This window comes from Amphibalanus amphitrite, unplaced genomic scaffold (assembly GCF_019059575.1).
Source record: "Amphibalanus amphitrite isolate SeventyFive unplaced genomic scaffold, NRLGWU_Aamphi_draft 000019F_arrow, whole genome shotgun sequence".
Classification (NCBI taxonomy): Eukaryota; Metazoa; Arthropoda; class Thecostraca; order Balanomorpha; family Balanidae; genus Amphibalanus; species Amphibalanus amphitrite.
Genome location: NW_024881515.1, coordinates 251,826 through 270,280, shown reverse-complemented (window position 1 = coordinate 270,280; position 18,455 = coordinate 251,826). Strand labels below are relative to the sequence as shown.

General features: G+C 50.1%; 1 protein-coding gene across 2 annotated transcripts; it reads left to right on the top strand.

Moving 5' to 3' along the window:
- Positions 1-397: 397 nt before the first annotated feature.
- LOC122389119 (NEDD4 family-interacting protein 1-like) lies at positions 398-17,089 on the top strand. 2 transcript variants are annotated; one of them, XM_043380833.1, is made up of 6 exons: positions 398-527; positions 12,893-12,946; positions 13,135-13,422; positions 14,470-14,623; positions 14,917-15,102; positions 15,545-17,089. In XM_043380833.1, the coding sequence occupies exons 2-6, from the start codon at positions 12,929-12,931 to the stop codon at positions 15,646-15,648; spliced, it is 750 nt and encodes a 249-aa protein (XP_043236768.1). In that variant the 5' UTR covers positions 398-527; positions 12,893-12,928; the 3' UTR covers positions 15,649-17,089. The 2 variants fall into 2 exon arrangements, with proteins under 2 accessions (XP_043236768.1, XP_043236757.1); XM_043380822.1 differs by lacking the exon at positions 398-527 and adding an exon at positions 12,382-12,633.
- Positions 17,090-18,455: the final 1,366 nt, after the last annotated feature.

Below are 18,455 nucleotides of genomic sequence, written 5' to 3'. Positions count from 1 at the left end.
AAAGCAGGAAAAACAAATTTTAACTTTTTTGCTGTATGCCAATTTTGAATTTCGATTCGATCAATACAAAATTCACTTAGGAATCACTTATGGTAATGACTAAATTTGGGAAAAGGGAAAAATATTTCACACTTTTTGGGGGAAATAAAATTCATTGCTACCATATTTGATAGGAGGCGCTAAAAAGCGTCATATATGCCGCGGTATTTATAGGCTGTGAATGTTTTTTACTTAATTTACTGATTTCATTTTAGTGCATGTGTCTGTACTACCTCGTAGTATCATTGTTATAACAAGTTAGAAGCCACATTGAATCCGATAGGCCCCCAAGCCTGTTCTGTGACCTCTGAGTCTGACGAATGCCTCGACCCACTTCAGCTTGCGTAACATTGAAATAAGGCTAAAATGTTGAGATTTTACTCAATCGTGGTTTTTGCTACCTATCTTTTGGCATATCAACATAAAATATATTGAAGTGTTTATTTTATTGGCATTGGTAAAGTTGGCATCACCATTGGAGCTAACTGGTACCTACCTACATAAATGTGTAGATGAAGTCTGAGTAAAAAACAATTGAACCTTACCTAACCAGTGGCAGTAACCTTACCTACTAACTTACAACGTACCAACCTACATACCTAAAACCTACCAACCTATGACCTACAACCTACCCACCTACCTACCACTGACAGGTGATGGTGACACCAGCTGTACCTATACCCTTTTATTTAGCAGTTCTTACAGTGTTCTAAATGCCTTTTGTGCCAAGAAGTACCTACCTACCTAACATGTTAGCATGTTTCCTATCCACATTTGTACTCCAATCTCATTTTATAGACAGATTGAAGGGTAGGATGAAGATGAGATAGAATTAAAGCATTACAAACTTTACAGCATCAGTTAAAGTTGGTTGGTAGCTTGTTGATATTGAAATCAACCAATACAATCAATCTTTGTTAATGCATAGACATTTAACCAATGTTTTGTCACACAGCATTGTACATTAAAAAGTCATTGAAAGAAGGTTCAGTTTTCAATTTTAGTATGTAACATTTTATCCTTGTCTTTTAATTATTTTCTTTTAATGCACCACCAGATACCTATATGATATGGTAATGTTAAAATGGTTTTGCAGTGGTTTTGCAGTGTTCCGCATAACAGCTGAGGCAGTCCGGAACAAGCTTTCCTCTCTCAAAACGGACAGCACTCCCGGTCCCGATGGTTTGCACCCCAAGCTTCTGCAGTTGGCGTCTCAGCCCCTGGCTGGTCCATTGGGTTCCCTGTTTGAAGCTTCCCTCGACCAAGGAGTCCTTCCAGCCTCATGGAAAACAGCGTCAGTCTTTCCCATACACAAGAAGGGTAACAAGCAGACCCCGGGGAATTACCGGCCCATCAGTCTCACATCAATCCCTTGTAAGGTCATGGAGTCCCTGATCCGCGATGAGCTCATGGACTTTCTGTCCCTCACAAACCAGTTTTCCAGACACCAACACGGATTCCGGCCCAGAAGATCATGCAGTTCACAACTTCTGGAGGTATTGGAGCACTGGTGTAAGATGATCGAGGAAGGTGACTCAGTTGATGTGGTGTACCTGGACTTCCGCAAGGCATTCGACGCTGTTCCGCACAACCGACTTCTGAGGAAGCTGCGCAGCTACGGTATCTCTGGCAAACTCCTCCGATGGATCGAAGCATTCCTGTCGGGAAGAAACCAGAAAGTCGTTGTCAATGGAAGCCACTCTGATCTGGTTCCTGTCAAGAGTGGAGTTCCTCAGGGTTCGGTTCTTGGTCCCCTCTTGTTCCTGCTGTACGTCAATGACATCTCATCTGCCGTTAACTGTACATCCAAGATGTTCGCCGACGACACAAAGGTATACAGCGGCGTATCCAGGCAGAACGGCAAAGATTTTTTTTTATAAATTTAGTCCGAATGGTTGAATGGGTGGATTTGAGGAATCAGAGCCCGCACTAAGCATAGCTTGTTGTGCTGACCCTGACCCCACCACCCGATCGCGCAATTCCAGCTGTATGGCAGAATTTTGTCCGAACGTTTAACGTGCCCTCACGACTGGACACGGCCCTCTCCGCTCACTCACGTTACCTGGCTACTGTGCGGCCCCTGCCACAGACACGCACGCCATTACACGTAGGAGCTAAATGTGGCCGCCCGCACCGGGGCTTGAACCGGGCTCTCACTACCGGCTAAGCGTCGAATTCCGGCGCTTTAATCCACTCGGCCACGGAGGGGACAAAGATGCCCAGGATGTTGCAACTGAGGCCGTGGGGTTGGCTGTCGCTCGTCCCCGAGCTGTCAGTGACCACCCTACTCGACCAGTGCAACCTGTTGGCGGTGGGCAGAACCAGAGCGGCAGACATGCCCATCTCGTGGCAGCTGGGGTTGGGCTTGGAGGGTTGGCTGTCGCTCAACCCAGAGCTGTCAGTGACCACCCTACTCGACCAACGCAGCCTGCCGATGGAGTACTGAACCAGAGTGACAGAGATGACCATCTCGAGGCAGCTGAGGTTGGAGGGCTGGCTGTCGCTCAACCCAGAGCTGTCAGTGACCACCCTACTCAACCAATGCAGCCTGTTGATGGAAGACAGACCGCTACTCGACCTCAAACCTCCCTACTGGCTGATGGAGCAGCGACTACATCGGGAGCGCTAGCCCTCCAAGCTGATATTGATGCACTTGTGGCATGGTCTGACAAATGGCAGCTCCCGTTCAATGAAGAGAAGTGTAAGGTTCTGCATCTGGGTACAAATAATCCCAAACTCCGATACACGATGCGAGGAGTGTGTCTGGAAGAGACTGAATGTGAACGGGACCTTGGCATTCTGGTAGATTCCTCCCTAAAATTCCGGAGGCAAGCATCCGCAGCCGTGGCAAAGGCCAACCAGATCTTAGCAGTGATCAGGCGGTCGTTCGAATTGATTGATGAGTGTACTCTTCCCCTGCTATACAAGACTCTCGTTCGCCCTCACCTGGAGTACGGCAATGTGGCTTGGGGCCCATTCAATCGAGCTGATCAACTTCTAATCGAACGCGTCCAAAGAAGGGCAACCCGCCTGGTAGCCTCTCTCAGACACCGCCGGTACGAGGAACGACTGGAGGCACTGAAACTGCCATCGCTGTTTTATCGGCGACGCCGAGGAGACATGATCCAGGTGTACCAAATCTTTCATGGAGGGGTTGATCTGGCTCCAGAAGAGTTCTTTACTGCCGCTGCATCCGACCGCACCCGAGGCCATCCATGGAAAATCGCAAAACCCAGAGCTGAGTCAAGACCAAGGAGACAGGCTTTCAGTGCCCGGGTGGTCAATGACTGGAACGGCCTACCCATGTCAGTTGTTGGCGCCGGCTCTGTTGAGCAGTTCAAATCCGAACTCGACGCCCACTGGGCAAACTTCAGGTACCTGGTACCTGACTGGAGATAGTCAAGTCTCAAAGGATTCGAGCTCGATGAGAACGGTTCCCTACAGGCCAAGTGGCCTTTAAAATTCCGATCAAATTAAGGTAAGGTAAGGTAAGGTGTTTGCAGATTGAATTGCACTAATGCAGTATGTAGTATTCCTACTACTGATGGTCTTATGAAATGATAGTATATTGTTCATTTTGACAAATGTTTACTTTAATGAAAAACAATATCAAATTCTTATCTGTATTCAATGTAAACGCGTTTCGATTATTTCTTTATCAATACATTGGTACAATACAGATAATGAAAACACACGATTCAATGTGGGTGAACGCGAGCGATGAGATTGATATCTCAAACATTATGACCTATTCACGTGGCAAAACTTTCTGTTCCCTCCATAAAATTCTACCCAAATTTGGTGCCAATGAGTAATCTCCTCTTTTTGAGTTGATGTTTGGCAAACATTCAATCACCGCAGCTTCGATCAGTTTTCGTCGATTTTTCCCTTTTCCGCTCCATAGAATTCTTGCGTCTTTCCACTTCGGTAAATGGTTTTGTTCCTCTATATGAATAACGAAAGAGCTTGTATCTTTGTGGTTTCGAACGTCTCTTTTATGTTCGTCTATTCTCTTCTTCATTCCTCGATATGTTTCGCCTATATAAGATTTGGAACACCCCCCGCACGGAACTCTGTACACGACGCTGTCCAAACTTTCGTCCCCCGTTCTTTTCTTGATTATATCTTTAGTCTTAAGACCGGTCCTTTCCAGAAGTATGACGCCTGCCTGTCTTAAGGCCTTAGATATGATGTCTGTATTTTTGCTGCCTGGTACTACTATCGTTCTATGGTGTTCTCTTTTTCTATTGTTCAGTGACCCAGATGACCTTCCTCGTATTAGTTTTGCTCTTCGTAGGCATTTGATTAAGAACGCCTTTGGATATTGAAGTTTTTTAAATGAATCGAATATGTGATCGATCTCGTCATCGATGTAATCGGGACTGCAAATCCGATACGCGCGTAAGAAAAAGCCAATCACCACCCCGGATTTCACCCTTTCACCGTGTGCCGAGAGATAGTGTATATAATCTTCACGGTTTGAGCTCTTTCTGTAGACTTTGTATTTCAGGTTTTTCCCACTCTTGATCATGAGAATGTCCAGGAATGGCAGCATGCCATCATTCTCAACTTCAAGTGTGAATTGGATGTTTCTTTTAACTTCGTTCAGTTGCTGGAGCTTTAACGTGAGATCAGTGTCTTCTGGCACCACTACAAAGACATCATCGACGTACCGGTACCAAATGGTCTCAGTTCCCATGACATGTTTGAAGTGATCCTTCTCTAGCATTTCCAGGTAGAGGCAGGCCGCAACTGGACTGAGGGGCGATCCCATTGCTAGGCCGCTCACTTGCGCATACTGTCATGTCATGGGAACTGACATGTCATGGGAACTGAGACCATTTGGTACCGGTACGTCGATGATGTCTTTGTAGTGGTGCCGGAAGACACTGATCTCACGTTAAAGCTCCAGCAACTGAACGAAGTTAAAAGAAACATCCAATTCACACTTGAAGTTGAGAATGATGGCATGCTGCCATTCCTGGACATTCTCATGATCAAGAGTGGGAAAAACCTGAAATACAAAGTCTACAGAAAGAGCTCAAACCGTGAAGATTATATACACTATCTCTCGGCACACGGTGAAAGGGTGAAATCCGGGGTGGTGATTGGCTTTTTCTTACGCGCGTATCGGATTTGCAGTCCCGATTACATCGATGACGAGATCGATCACATATTCGATTCATTTAAAAAACTTCAATATCCAAAGGCGTTCTTAATCAAATGCCTACGAAGAGCAAAACTAATACGAAGAAGGTCATCTGGGTCACTGAACAATAGAAAAAGAGAACACCATAGAACGATAGTAGTACCAGGCAGCAAAAATACAGACATCATATCTAAGGCCTTAAGACAGGCAGGCGTCATACTTCTGGAAAGGACCGGTCTTAAGACTAAAGATATAATCAAGAAAAGAACGGGGGACGAAAGTTTGGACAGCGTCGTGTACAGAGTTCCGTGCGGGGGGTGTTCCAAATCTTATATAGGCGAAACATATCGAGGAATGAAGAAGAGAATAGACGAACATAAAAGAGACGTTCGAAACCACAAAGATACAAGCTCTTTCGTTATTCATATAGAGGAACAAAACCATTTACCGAAGTGGAAAGACGCAAGAATTCTATGGAGCGGAAAAGGGAAAAATCGACGAAAACTGATCGAAGCTGCGGTGATTGAATGTTTGCCAAACATCAACTCAAAAAGAGGAGATTACCCATTGGCACCAAATTTGGGTAGAATTTTATGGAGGGAACAGAAAGTTTTGCCACGTGAATAGGTCATAATGTTTGAAATATCAATCTCATCGCTCGCGTTCACCCACATTGAATCGTGTGTTTTCATTATCTGTATTGTACCAATGTATTGATAAAGAAATAATCGAAACGCGTTTACATTGAATACAGATAAGGTCTTATGATAATTGATATTTTATCAATATTTGTCACTGCCACTGTCAACCCCAGGGCAGTGCACACTGCACACTGCAAATTCAATAGAAACTCATTTTCCTAAAAACAATAGGTGCAGGTAATATTGATTTTTATACAATGCCATTCAGTATTGACAATTTGTTGATGATTTTGTTGGTACCTAGTCTTACTCATTATACAAAAGATTGGGCCTAAATAGACAATATCTAAATAAACAATCCTATAATAGCCTATAGAATAAAAATAAAAGCCTATAAATAAAATAGGCTTCTTGCCTGGTTGCAGATCATATAAATAAGGGAGCCATGTCATAGTTCATTCTACTGTACATAGACCAGTATAGCGCCTTTTGGGGCGACTAACGGAGCGAGCGAGGGGGTGAGTCTTGCACGTGCGAAATTTCGAGGGGGTACCTCCAACTGACTTGTGCACGGCACCCTACTGACCGGTTTCTAGCGATGTGCCAAATTTGAGCACAATCGGCCCAGCCGTTCTCGAGATCTGGGAGCGGCACCCTGCACGTGCGCACGTGCAAAATGGGTCCCAACTGACTTGTGCACGGCACCCTACTAACTGGTCCCTAACCGTGTACCAAATTTGAGCGCCATCGGTCCAGCCGTTCTCGAGATCTGGAAACGACCCCTGCACGTGCGCACGTGCAGCAGCACCCCAACTCTGGCACATGGATATGCAGTGCCTAGTGGGTGCCTACCTACATGCCAACTTTCAGCGCAATCGGCCAAGTAGTTACCGAGATATTGCAACAATAACAAAACTGACACCTCTTCGTTTTGCACGTGGCACGTGCATAAGGGGTCACCTATATGCATCGGGAATAGTCCAATACTTGGTAGAAGGAATGAAGCTACCCTACAAAAATTACCGCGTGTAAATCGGTCAAGTGGTTGCTGAGATATAAGCCTCGCAAAAGCGTCCGCACGGCCGGCCGGCCGGCCGGCCGGCCGGCCGGCCGCTCATACTCAGAAATTTCTGTTAATCTAAGGAAAGACTACGCTCGCTTCGCTCGCTCCGTAATAACATGAACTACCTGGATTGGACACTCGTTTTTGGCGCCAAAAATAAGAGGCCACTTTGGCCTCTTATTTTTAAAGGCGGCCTGTAACACTTTTGAGAGGCTGATATCTCAGCAACCACTGGGCCGATTAGCCTGCGGTCTTTTTTGTTCGGTAGCCCCATCCCTTCTGCCCCATAATTGACTTCTCATGATGCGTCTAGGTGACTGCCGTAGCACGTGCCACGTGAAAAGTCAGGGGTGTTCACTGTTCAGGGTATTTTGCATAAGTAGCGCTTTTGCGAGGCTTATATCTCAGCAACCACTTGACCGATGTACATGCGGTAATTTTTGTAGGGTAGCTTCATTCATTTTACCAAGTATTGGACTATTCCCGATGCATGTGGGTGACCCCTTATGCACGTGCCACGTGCAATACGAAGAAGTGTCAGTTTTGTAACAATTGCAATATCTCGGTAACTACTCGGCCGATTGCGCTGAAACTTGGCATACAAATACGCACCCACCGGGCAATGTATATCCATGTGCCAGAGATGGGGTGCTGCCGCACGTGCGCACGTGCAGGGCAGGGGTCGTTTCCAGATCTCGAGAACGGCTGGACCGATGGCGTTCAAATTTGGTACACGGTTAGGGACCAGTTAGAAGGGTGCCGTGCACAAGTCAGTTGGGACCCATATTGCACGTGCGCACGTGCAGGGTGCCGCTGCCAGATCTCGAGAACAGCTGGACCGATGGCGCTCAAATTTGGTACACGGTTAGGGACCAGTTAGAAGGGTGCCGTGCACAAGGCAGTTGGGACCCATATTGCACGTGCGCACGTGCAGGGTGCCGCTGCCAGATCTCGAGAACGGCTGGACCGATGGCGCTCAAATTTGGTACACGGTTAGGGACCAGTTAGAAGGGTGCCGTGCACAAGGCAGTTGGGACCCATATTGCACGTGCGCACGTGCAGGGTGCCGCTTCCAGATCTCGAGAACGGCTGGACCGATGGCGCTCAAATTTGGTACACGGTTAGGGACCGAAGTGTGCCGTGCACAAGGCAGTTGGGACCCATATTGCACGTGCGCACGTGCAGGGTGCCGCTTCCAGATCTCGACAACGGCTGGACCGATGGCGCTCAAATTTGGTACACGGTTAGGGACCAGTTAGAAGGGTGCCGTGCACAAGGCAGTTGTGACCCATATTGCACGTGCGCACGTGCAAGGTGCCGCTTTCACATCTCAAGAACGACTGGACCGATTGCAGTCATATTTGGCACATCGCTATAGACCGGTTAGTAGGGTGCCGTGCACCGAGAAAGTTGTGGCTCTGCGCGTGCTCACGCGCACGTGCACACCCCTCCGTCATATCTCGGGAACGGACTGACCGATTGTAATGAAATTTGGTGTGTGGCTGGATGCTGACCGTGTATGAGTTTTTCTCAGTCGACGAAGGTGAGGTAATGCACGTGCGCACGTGCACATCCCATAGTTCCAGCTAAAAATGGGACACGCCGCCTTCAATAAAAAGCTGGTGTGCGATTGAAGGATAACAAAGTGTCGTGACTGTGTGCCTCAGAAGGGTGTGAATATGCACGTGCCACGTGCACACCTCATAATAACGGCTTAATAACGAGCAGGCCCGATATTGATCGAAGTTGGCTTACGATTAGGGGATAACAAAGTGCATTGATGTTGTGCATCAAACTATGGGTGGGAATATGCACGTGTGCACGTTCACACCCCATTTTAAAGTTAACAAAACTGGCAAGCCGATTTGGATCAAACTTGGCGTGCCATCAGGGAATAGCAAGGTGTACTGATTGTACGCATCAGAATGGCTGTGAGCATGCACGTATGGAGGTGCACAGCCCATTTTTTACAGCTGAAAAACTGGCAGGCTGATGATGATCAGATTCTTATTGTATCGTGAACATAAGGTCATTTTTAACACCATAATATTCATAATAATGCTCAAACTAGCCATAGCTCATCTTCACCGAAGTGATCAGATTCGGGCTATAATCGATAACTCAGCTCGCTCAGGCTAGAGATTACGGTCAGGTCAGGTACATGCCTACTTTACACTTGCGCATATTCACATCCCACCTTATGCTTAAGAGTGAAGCGGTCTGGTAATAATATAGGTACTTTAGTGTATGCGTTGTGGGAGAGGCATAAATGTGCACACTCATAAGATTTGTATCCTATACGCACAACCACCTACGCATGGGTGCCTCAGACTAATATTCGTGCTCATTAAAAAAAAACACACATTTGCTTACACAATTGTTAACCCGCTGGTGGCCTGAACTTGGAACTTGGCTGGGGGGGGGGGGGCGTTTTCACGCTCCCCCGTCTAACTCGATTCCTGGGCCACGTAGCGACACGCGGTAAGGGATATTCGAAAGAGCGTTAAAAATAATGACGGAAACACTTCAGTCATTTTTAGGTCAGGTCAAAAGTCAGGTCACTCGAGTCATCAAAAGTCAAATTAAGTCCATTTCAGTAATTAATTTTGGAAACTTTCAACGGCTAACTCGGAAACCAATAAACCTACAATGCCGCGGAAAAGCGCATTCGACAGACCTTTTCAAGGCCTTTCTAAATATTGCTCTCAGATTTGACATCAGATCAACGGCTAGCCTCCAGGGGGCAAAAACTGTCAAAATAGCCGTTTTCACGAAAAAATGTTTTTCGGGAATAACTCAAGGCCCACATTTCTTTTAAAGTGGCCCTCAAGACAGCCACTTTATTTTGGCAGCATCGTATTCCTCTCGTCGAGACGCGTCGAATCAACTATTTGTTGACCTTGAAAGGTTATTTTGAAAATTTGACCCCAGGTCAAGGTCATGACCTGACCGGAAAGGGTCATGTTGCATATCAGTCGATCCGTATCGTCGAGCTGAACACTTATGACATGTTTTCACCGCTCTAGCACGCCTCTATTAAAAGTTATAGCCAAAAAACTGCTGGCGACCGTTCATGACCTGAGATGACCTCAGCGGCACACAGAGGGGTTACATGCCAACCAGCAAAAACGCACGCAGAAAACGCATAGTGTAGCCAGGCCTTTACACAAAACATGCGTTTCTATTTTGTAAATTTATTTGCAATTTTGCTATTTGCTGTCAAATTAGGCAAGAAACGAAAGAATGTTTAAACTGAAGTGCACGTGACATTCAACAGCTGTTAAAGCATTTTTGAGAGTCGTTTTGAAAGTCACGAAAGGCAAGAGGCTGCTTTTTATTATTTCATGACAGTACGATGAATGATATTGTTTCTTTATATGCCATTAGTTACATTCTATAATGTAAGCAGATAAGTCTGTCGGCGAGCAGTGTAAATATGACAGTAAACAGTAAACAGTATGACAGTAAATATTCACGAAGATATTGGATCGAGGGCGACTCATTGTGCCGTCCTCGCTCGCCATAGAAACCACGATGCTTATCCTTAGAATCTGGAAAGAACTCGTGCGAAAAGAGGCCTCAAAAAGACTTCTTTTTGAATGCTTTAGTCCCAGAGAGGCATTTGTCGACGTGGTAAAAGCAGTCACGACACGAAGCTCCATCGTCAGAGATACCAGCTGCCCCAAGGGGCATGGATTCGCCCAAAGCTTGGAACGTATGTCAAGGGCCTTGTTTAGCCTGTTTGCAGGCAACATGGTGAGGGACATCAACAGCGCGATCCATGCCAAACGTGGAAACTGTGCAGCGAAGAAAACAACAGACGATAAGAGGCGTAAGCTATCCGGCATCAAGAAGAGCTAGAGCCTAGAGGTACTAGCACACACACGAAGAGGCGTGTGCGATCTCGCACATGTTGTCGAGAACTCAACTGAACTGTGGTAGTGCCTTCGTGCCTCGCCCTTTACCTATCCGGGCTAACCTCTGGAGATAGCCTACGGACTCCCATGGACTGTGGAAACTGTCATACGGCGCCGTCCCAGTCTGGCCGACCGGGCGTACCGTAGTCCCACGTGCGTGAGCGTGAGGACTGAGGAGTGTGGTGACCCACAATTGTGTTGAGTGCTCTTATGCCGTTGTTTTTTTATACATAGGCTTGGTTTGTACAAGACGCTGGCGAAGAGGTTGGCATCGTGGGACTCTCCTCGGTTGGATGGGCATTCTTACTTTTCCTCGGGTTTGGGGTGGTCATCTAAAAAACTCTTGCCTGTTTTGGTCAAGCAGGCCAAAACGACTTTTATTCATGTGTTGTGCACCGTGCTCATACCGCGATGAAATGTGCTTTTCAAAACATGTATGTGGAAGCCAGTTATATTTGGTGATTTTCGAAGAAATATAAATAAGGTGTGCATGTGCGCACGTGCATTACTTTACCTTCGTCGACTGAGAAAAATTCATACACGGTCAGCATCATGGTCACACAACAAAAGCAACAAACAGCCACACACCAAATTTCATTGCAATCGGTCAGTCCGTTCCCGAGATATGACGGAAGGGTGTGCACGTGCGCGCGTGAGCACGCGCAGAGCCACAACTTTCTCGGTGCACGGCACCCTACTAGCCGGTCTATAGCGATGTGCCAAATATGAGTGCAATCGGTCCAGCCGTTCTCGAGATCTGGAAGCGGCACCCTGCACGTGCGCACGTGCAATATGGGTCCCAACTGCCTTGTGCACGGCACCCTTCTAACTGGTCCCTAACCGTGTACCAAATTTGAGCACCATCGGTCCAGCCGTTCTCGAGATCTGGAAGCGGCACCCTGCACGTGCGCACGTGCAATATGGGTCCCAACTGCCTTGTGCACGGCACCCTTCTAACTGGTCCCTAACCGTGTACCAAATTTGAGCGCCATCGGTCCAGCCGTTCTCGAGATCTGGAAACGACCCCTGCCCTGCACGTGCGCACGTGCAGCAGCACCCCATCTCTGGCACATGGATATACATTGCCCGGTGGGTGCGTATTTGTATGCCAAGTTTCAGCGCAATCGGCCGAGTGGTTACCGAGATATTGCAATTGTTACAAAACTGACACTTCTTCGTATTGCACGTGGCACGTGCATAAGGGGTCACCCACATGCATCGGGAATAGTCCAATACTTGGTAAAATGAATGAAGCTACCCTACAAAAATTACCGCATGTACATCGGTCAAGTGGTTGCTGAGATATAAGCCTCGCAAAAGCGCTACTTATGCAAAATACCCTGAACAGTGAACACCCCTGACTTTTCACGTGGCACGTGCTACGGCAGTCACCTAGACGCATCATGAGAAGTCAATTATGGGGCAGAAGGGATGGGGCTACCGAACAAAAAAGACCGCAGGCTAATCGGCCCAGTGGTTGCTGAGATATCAGCCTCTCAAAAGTGTTACAGGCCGCCTTTAAAAATAAGAGGCCAAAGTGGCCTCTTATTTTTGGCGCCAAAAACGAGTGTCCAATCCAGGTAGTTCATGTTATCTATGTACTGTACTATGAGTCAGCATTTGAAGCACAGCATCTGCCACTGTGTCATCTCCTCAGGTGCTGTCAAAAAGATAAAAGAATCAATCAGAAATTCTCAGAACATGTTACCTAGAGTAGCACCACAAACAGTCCAGATGGGCCTTGCTGCCCCAATGTCGAATTCCACTCAGAAGGACACTGAGCTCTAATAGCAATCCAAATATTAAAAAGTCTTTCAGATCATGGTAATATCATACCTTTTTAATACGTTTTTATGGTGCTCTACCAATCAAAAAGCTGAAAACTTGATGCATACTAATGGCCATCGGTTTTATGTCAAGCTTGTGTAAGCAACTGTTTTTAGCTACAATGTATGTTCATTGTTCATTGCTCAACAATAGAAGTGCTGAGAAATGTGTAACTTAGCATACCTATCTCAGATTATCAAATGTCATAAAATATCAGTCTTGTCAGGTTAACCTTTATGACATTGACGTTTTTCAGGAGTCTGAAGGCCAGCTGTGTGCAGTGCAGTTAGTCATGTCAAGGTATCAGAGGGTGAGTAATGCTTAAATAATCTCCACCTCTGCTATTTCCTTTAATGACATTGCATAATTTACATTGCTTTGGCAACTGAGCAGCTGCAGTCTGTGCCGTCCTCTGACCGCTCTGTCCCTGACAACTGACCGCGGTGCCCGGCAGGTGTTACCGTTCTGTCCCTGACACGTGACCGCTCTTCCCGGCAGGTGTCGGAGCCGCCGGCAGTCGCCGAGGGCGGCTCGGGCGGCCCGCCGCCGCCGCCGCCGCCCGCCGAGGTGCCGGTCGAGCCGCCGCCGCCCTATGAGGCGGCGCAGGCGGCCGGGGGCGCGCCGCTGCCGCCCCCGCCCCCGCCGCCGCCCTCCCCGCCGCGCACTGCCGACAAGGCGGTGCGCTTCGAGCTGCCGCCGGCGTACGACGCGGTGACGAACCCGGCCAAACTGCCCAGCTACGACGAGGTGCAGCAGGAGAAGGCGCGCGAGGGCGGCCCGCTGCCGGTGAGAGACGCCCCTCTGACAGACGACCGCGGGGTGGGAGCATAGAACACTGGCACGCGGGGGTGGCCAGCTAACAGATGACAGACTAGGGGTGGGAGCATAGAACAGTGGCGCGCGAGGGCGGCCCGCTGCCGGTGAGAGACGCTCCCCCGGCTTGGGTGAGACGCCAGGGGTGATACTAGGGTTGGCCCTGGTGAGACGCCAGAAGTGAGACCAGGGTTGGGCCTTGTGAGAGACACTCTCCTGGGCCTTCCAGCATCTAAGTACCAGGAAGGGCATAGGACATAGGAACACGGAGAAAGGAGCAAGGAACACGGCCGGCCCGGCGTTTGCCAGCGAGAACCGCTCCTACGCCATGCTCGGCCGCCCTCTGAATGGCTGGGGATGGTAGGCTCGGTAGTGGGTTTGCTGCGCCCCAGGCTCATTTGCTATAGCTGAATTGAAGTGTGGCCAACCAGCTGGAGTCGTGGGGAAGTTGGGTGTCTAACTATGTCTAATTATCTAAGCTGGGAGTTATTAGCAACAAACAGTTAGTCTGTTTGTTGCTGGGATTTGTCATGTCGCACAGGGTGCAAGTGGATACAGCATGCATTTTGTGTGCCTCCCTAGTCCCTTACCGATATTGCCATATGTTTGACGTCTGTTACGGTCCGAAACGTTTTCATTTTCGGGGCTTTGTTAGCTATGTATGTCTTAGGCCAGATAGCCTGCAGTGTCATCAATCGTGCCTAGTCTTTGATCCGCTGTAGGCTCCCTTGCCACACCTTGATCTAACTCCCTCGGGTTCTTTCCAGCCGTCTGACCTGCTGTTGCTCCCCTAATTCCCCGGGCATGTCTCCCTACCCCAGCCGTCTTACCCGCTGTGGTTCTCTAACTCCCCGGGTATGTCTCCCTCCCCCAGCCGTCTGACCCGCTGTGGCTCTCTAACTCCCCGGGTATGTCTCCCTCCCCCAGCCGTCTGACCCGCTGTGGCTCTCTAACTCCCCGGGTATGTCTCCACCCTCAGCCGTCTGACCCGCTGTGGCTCTCTATGCTTCCCTCCCCCAGCCGTCTGACCCGCTGGCCGATGAGCTGGATGATGAGCGCGCCGGCGCGCTGCACCTGTGGCGCATCTCGTCGGTGGGCCTGGACCCGGAGGCGGCGGCGCTGCACGACCAGCAACTGCTCGGCACCGACCTCATGTTCTTCACCGCATTCCTCGGTGGGTGACAGAGCCGGCCGTGACTGGGCTCGTTAGAGCTCCGGGACGCTGGGTGGCCTTGTTAGACCTGAGTTTCCTTGCTAATATTTTGGATAGCCCGTAGCCACATGAGCACATTATGAAGGGGCGTTTAGTGTAGTGATCTGAATGAAATGTGATGAACACCAGGGAGTGATTTTGTTATCTCTTTCCTCCCTCTGCTAACCCCGCTCTATCCCTCTCCCCTCCCCTCCCGGCTACCCTGTAGTACCCCCTCCGTGCCCATACTTACGCTGCCCGGCTGTCCCGCACAGCGGCGTTCCTGTTCAACTGGATCGGCTTCCTGCTGCTGCTCTGTTTCTGCCACTCGGTGGCCGGCCGGTACGGCGCGCTGGCCGGCTTCGGCCTCTCGCTGGCCAAGTGGACCCTGATCGTCAAGAACTCGACCACGCTCGTCTCACACGACAACTCCTGGCTCTGGTGGCTCATCATGGCGTTCGGTGAGTGTCCACTGTCCAATCAAGTGGCCGGGTGTCCGACCAGGCTCAGTGGTTGGGATCAGATGGTAAGGGGCGTTGGGATCAGCTGTGAAGATGGGGTAGCTCGGGTTCAGTGGTTGGGGTCAGGTGAGGGGCGTTGGGATCGGCTGCGAGGACTGGTTAGGGAGAGATTGGTGGCCTGTGGAATCAGCGTTGAGCGGGGACTGGGGTGTTAGGGTATCCGTCGGCCGGTCAGGCTGATGGTAGGTAGAAAGAACTAGCTAGATGCTTACCGTGATTATTCATGGGACTGCGCCCACCACTGTCCTGGCCAGCTGATACTGAGTCTGTGTGCTATCGGTACCGGTCAGTGGCGCCATCTACGTACTGCGCTGGGTCGCCGCCGCCCGCTATACCAGCTCGTGTATCACTCTGTCTAGTGACACCGCTCCCCTTTCCGCAGGTCTGGTCATCTCGGTGCGCGCCATCCTGCAGTACCTGTACATCAAGCGCGAGTGGCGCCAGCTGCCCACCTCGGCCCGCCAGAGGCTCATCTTCTTCTACTAGGCGCCCCCGGCAGGCGGTCGGCAGTGTTTCGCCGCTCGGCAGGCGGCCGGAGGGTGAGGATTAGTCCGGCAGGTGGCGCTGTAGCACCCACCGGCCGGGAGCCGCGCTGCCGCGGACGAGCCGCCGGCCGCACCAGATCCACTTATATAGCGCGCCGCGTCTGTGATCTAACGTCTGGTCGGCAGCCACTGCGCGCGCCAGCTAGCCGCGGCTCTATTTAGCCCCTGCGCGGTCCGTGCACAGTTCGGTGTAGCCTTGGGCCTGTCCCGTGTGTCAGCGGGAGCCGGGGGACAGGCGCTGGGGGCACCACTCGCTGCGTGTCGGTAGTCACCCGCTGAGCGCACTCCTTGGGGTCGCCTGTCCCTCCCAGTGCTGGTCAAAAGGCTGGACTGTGTAGTGGCCGGGGCCGCGGGTTAGGGGCGGCCCGGGGCCTGTATACTGCCCCCGGGCCGCGGGTTAGGGGCGGCCCGGGGCCTGTATACTGCCCCGGGTCGCGGGTAGGGTCGGGCCGGGTAGTTTACGTCGCTGACTGTTCGGTGTGATTGTGTTTAGGGGTTTAGGGCCGGCTGGTCGCCGCTAACACGGGGCTCGCGTCACACCACGTTCCAGAGCCCGATTCCAGCCGCAGCGGTAGTCAGTCCGAGCTGCAATCGAGTCGGGGCGTCCTGTACCGCCGGCACCGACTGTGCTTTCCATAGGCCGTGCGCGCGGAATTTTCAGAGGAGCTGAGCTTGCCAGCAGAACGGATAGATGGGCGCTGGAGAATCGGACTTAGATGATGCGGGATTTTAGAACGAGTCTAGTGGGTATACAATCAGTTTAATATGATGTTATTTTTGCTCACAACCAACACTACTATAGATGTTTGTATGGTATATATTATGGACGGAGTAGATAACTTTGTGTTTGAAATAATTGACGGATTTGTAAAGGTGGTCTCGTGGGCTGCGAATAACACACTCAGAAAAAATCAGAGTTCGAAACTTTAAAGGTAAATCTGCTTATGCTAGTTCAACGATTTGGTAGTATTTTGACAATGTCATCGTCACGTTTTATGTGCAATTTTAGTCCGGTTCAAAGGCTGCGGTGGTGATGTGTCTCCCTGCCCTGCTGCATTTCGTCTGGTGCTCGCTTTGACCAGCCAGAGTCGGATCACTGATGTAGGTTTTGACTTGCTGTTTCACTCCGGCCTCCGCCATTCTGAGATGTTTTTACTCGGTCGTACAGACGTGTTATCGCCCTGTGGCGGCGTCTTCCTTCGGTTTCTCCCGTTTTTGTGCGCTATATTGTGGCGATATGCGCCACCGTCACCGCTCTGCTCGCCCTTCTGAGGCTGGAGAGAGCACCATCGTCGTCGCACCATGCTAGCCTACCACCACCCGAGTCGCATCGGTGTCCTAGATAAGGCGTATCTTAGTCGGAAAATACACACGGAAACGGGCCTGCTGCGTGTGCGGGAGATGGGCGGCGGGTACTGCGCTGCCTGCGGTCGGCCGGTGGGGTGCGATCACTGACGGGAGAGGGGGAGACGCAGAGCAACTGGTGGGCTTACCAATATATCACCAGTTACTCATCTGACATCTCCCGTCTATACATGGTGCAATGCACGTGCATTGAGCGCTGTGAATACGGCGGAAATGGTGTTAAATGGAAAGTAAAATAGAATAGTAATACTAGTAATTTGGTATCGTTCAGCCGGCTACCCCGCAATGCACTCCTCCCGGACGGCGAGAGGCCGGGAGGAAAACTGCACTCCTCCCAGTGGTTATCGTATGTTGTCGGTCGTTCGGAAATCATAAAACAAAAGACCAACGGTCCTCACCTACAAACCCCGCTGTCATTGACAGCGCCCCAGTGCCTTCGAGCAGGCCATCCCTCATCCATGCTGAAACCAGCGCGGCGTTCGAGCGATGCGGCACAGTATACCTTCAGGCGTTTTCACTAGCGCCCTCTATGTATGGGCGAATATAAAACGGATAGTCAAAAGTAACGACTACCAGTAGAAAGCAGTACCTACCCATGCCTTGACACTTTCAGAAGCAAATCGCGTTTGACAAAACCGGAATGAGACCCTATTGATAACTGAGTGACAGGCTTTTAATTAACCCTCGCCGGACCTATTGGCTCTCTACATACGCGCCGGCCGAGGGGGGGGGGGGAGGGCGGGTACGATCACCCCGCCGTTTCGCCCCTGGTGGAGCTAGCGCGTCGCGGAAAAAACGAGCGTGTGCGCCGTTACGAGACGCAGAGATTGGTGCCCGATTTTAAGGTCCTAGGTCAACCGGTGACCTCTGAGGTCAGGTCAAATGCCCCAAGGTACGGTTCAGTTTTTGGTGAATGACTTCGCAAAAAACGGCCGCAGAGCCGCGATTTTGGCAGCATCGTGTTCGCCTCGCTCAGGCGCGTCGAATGATATACTTTTTGTTCGGGTCAGGTCAACTTAGGGTGTTGACCTCAGGTCAAGGTCAGGTCAGCACCCCCAGGTCATGAAGTTGGTCGAAAGAGGTCATATCGCATATCTTTCGATTCGGCAGGTCTTCCTGAGTCCATTGGTAGCTTTCCCGACTCGCTAGCTCAATTTGGTCAAGAGTTATTGACGAAAAACTAATATGGCCTTGATGACGTCATAAATGACGTCACGCAAGGTCATCATTGCAAAAGTGACGCATCTAACCTTGCAAGGAGTGCATCAAATCACGATTCTGCGTGCTTGAGATAGTTGGAGATCGTTCCCGGCGCCAGAATAGCAGTTTGCATTTTTCCCCATTGACTTATAATGGTGAGGTCACGAAGATGACCTGATCTAA

Coding starts and splice junctions, on each gene's coding strand:
- LOC122389119 (XM_043380822.1), top strand. Junction 13,423..14,469: donor GCGAGGGCGGCCCGCTGCCG/GTGAGAGACGCC, acceptor TCCCTCCCCCAG/CCGTCTGACCCGCTGGCCGA. Junction 14,624..14,916: donor GTTCTTCACCGCATTCCTCG/GTGGGTGACAGA, acceptor TGTCCCGCACAG/CGGCGTTCCTGTTCAACTGG.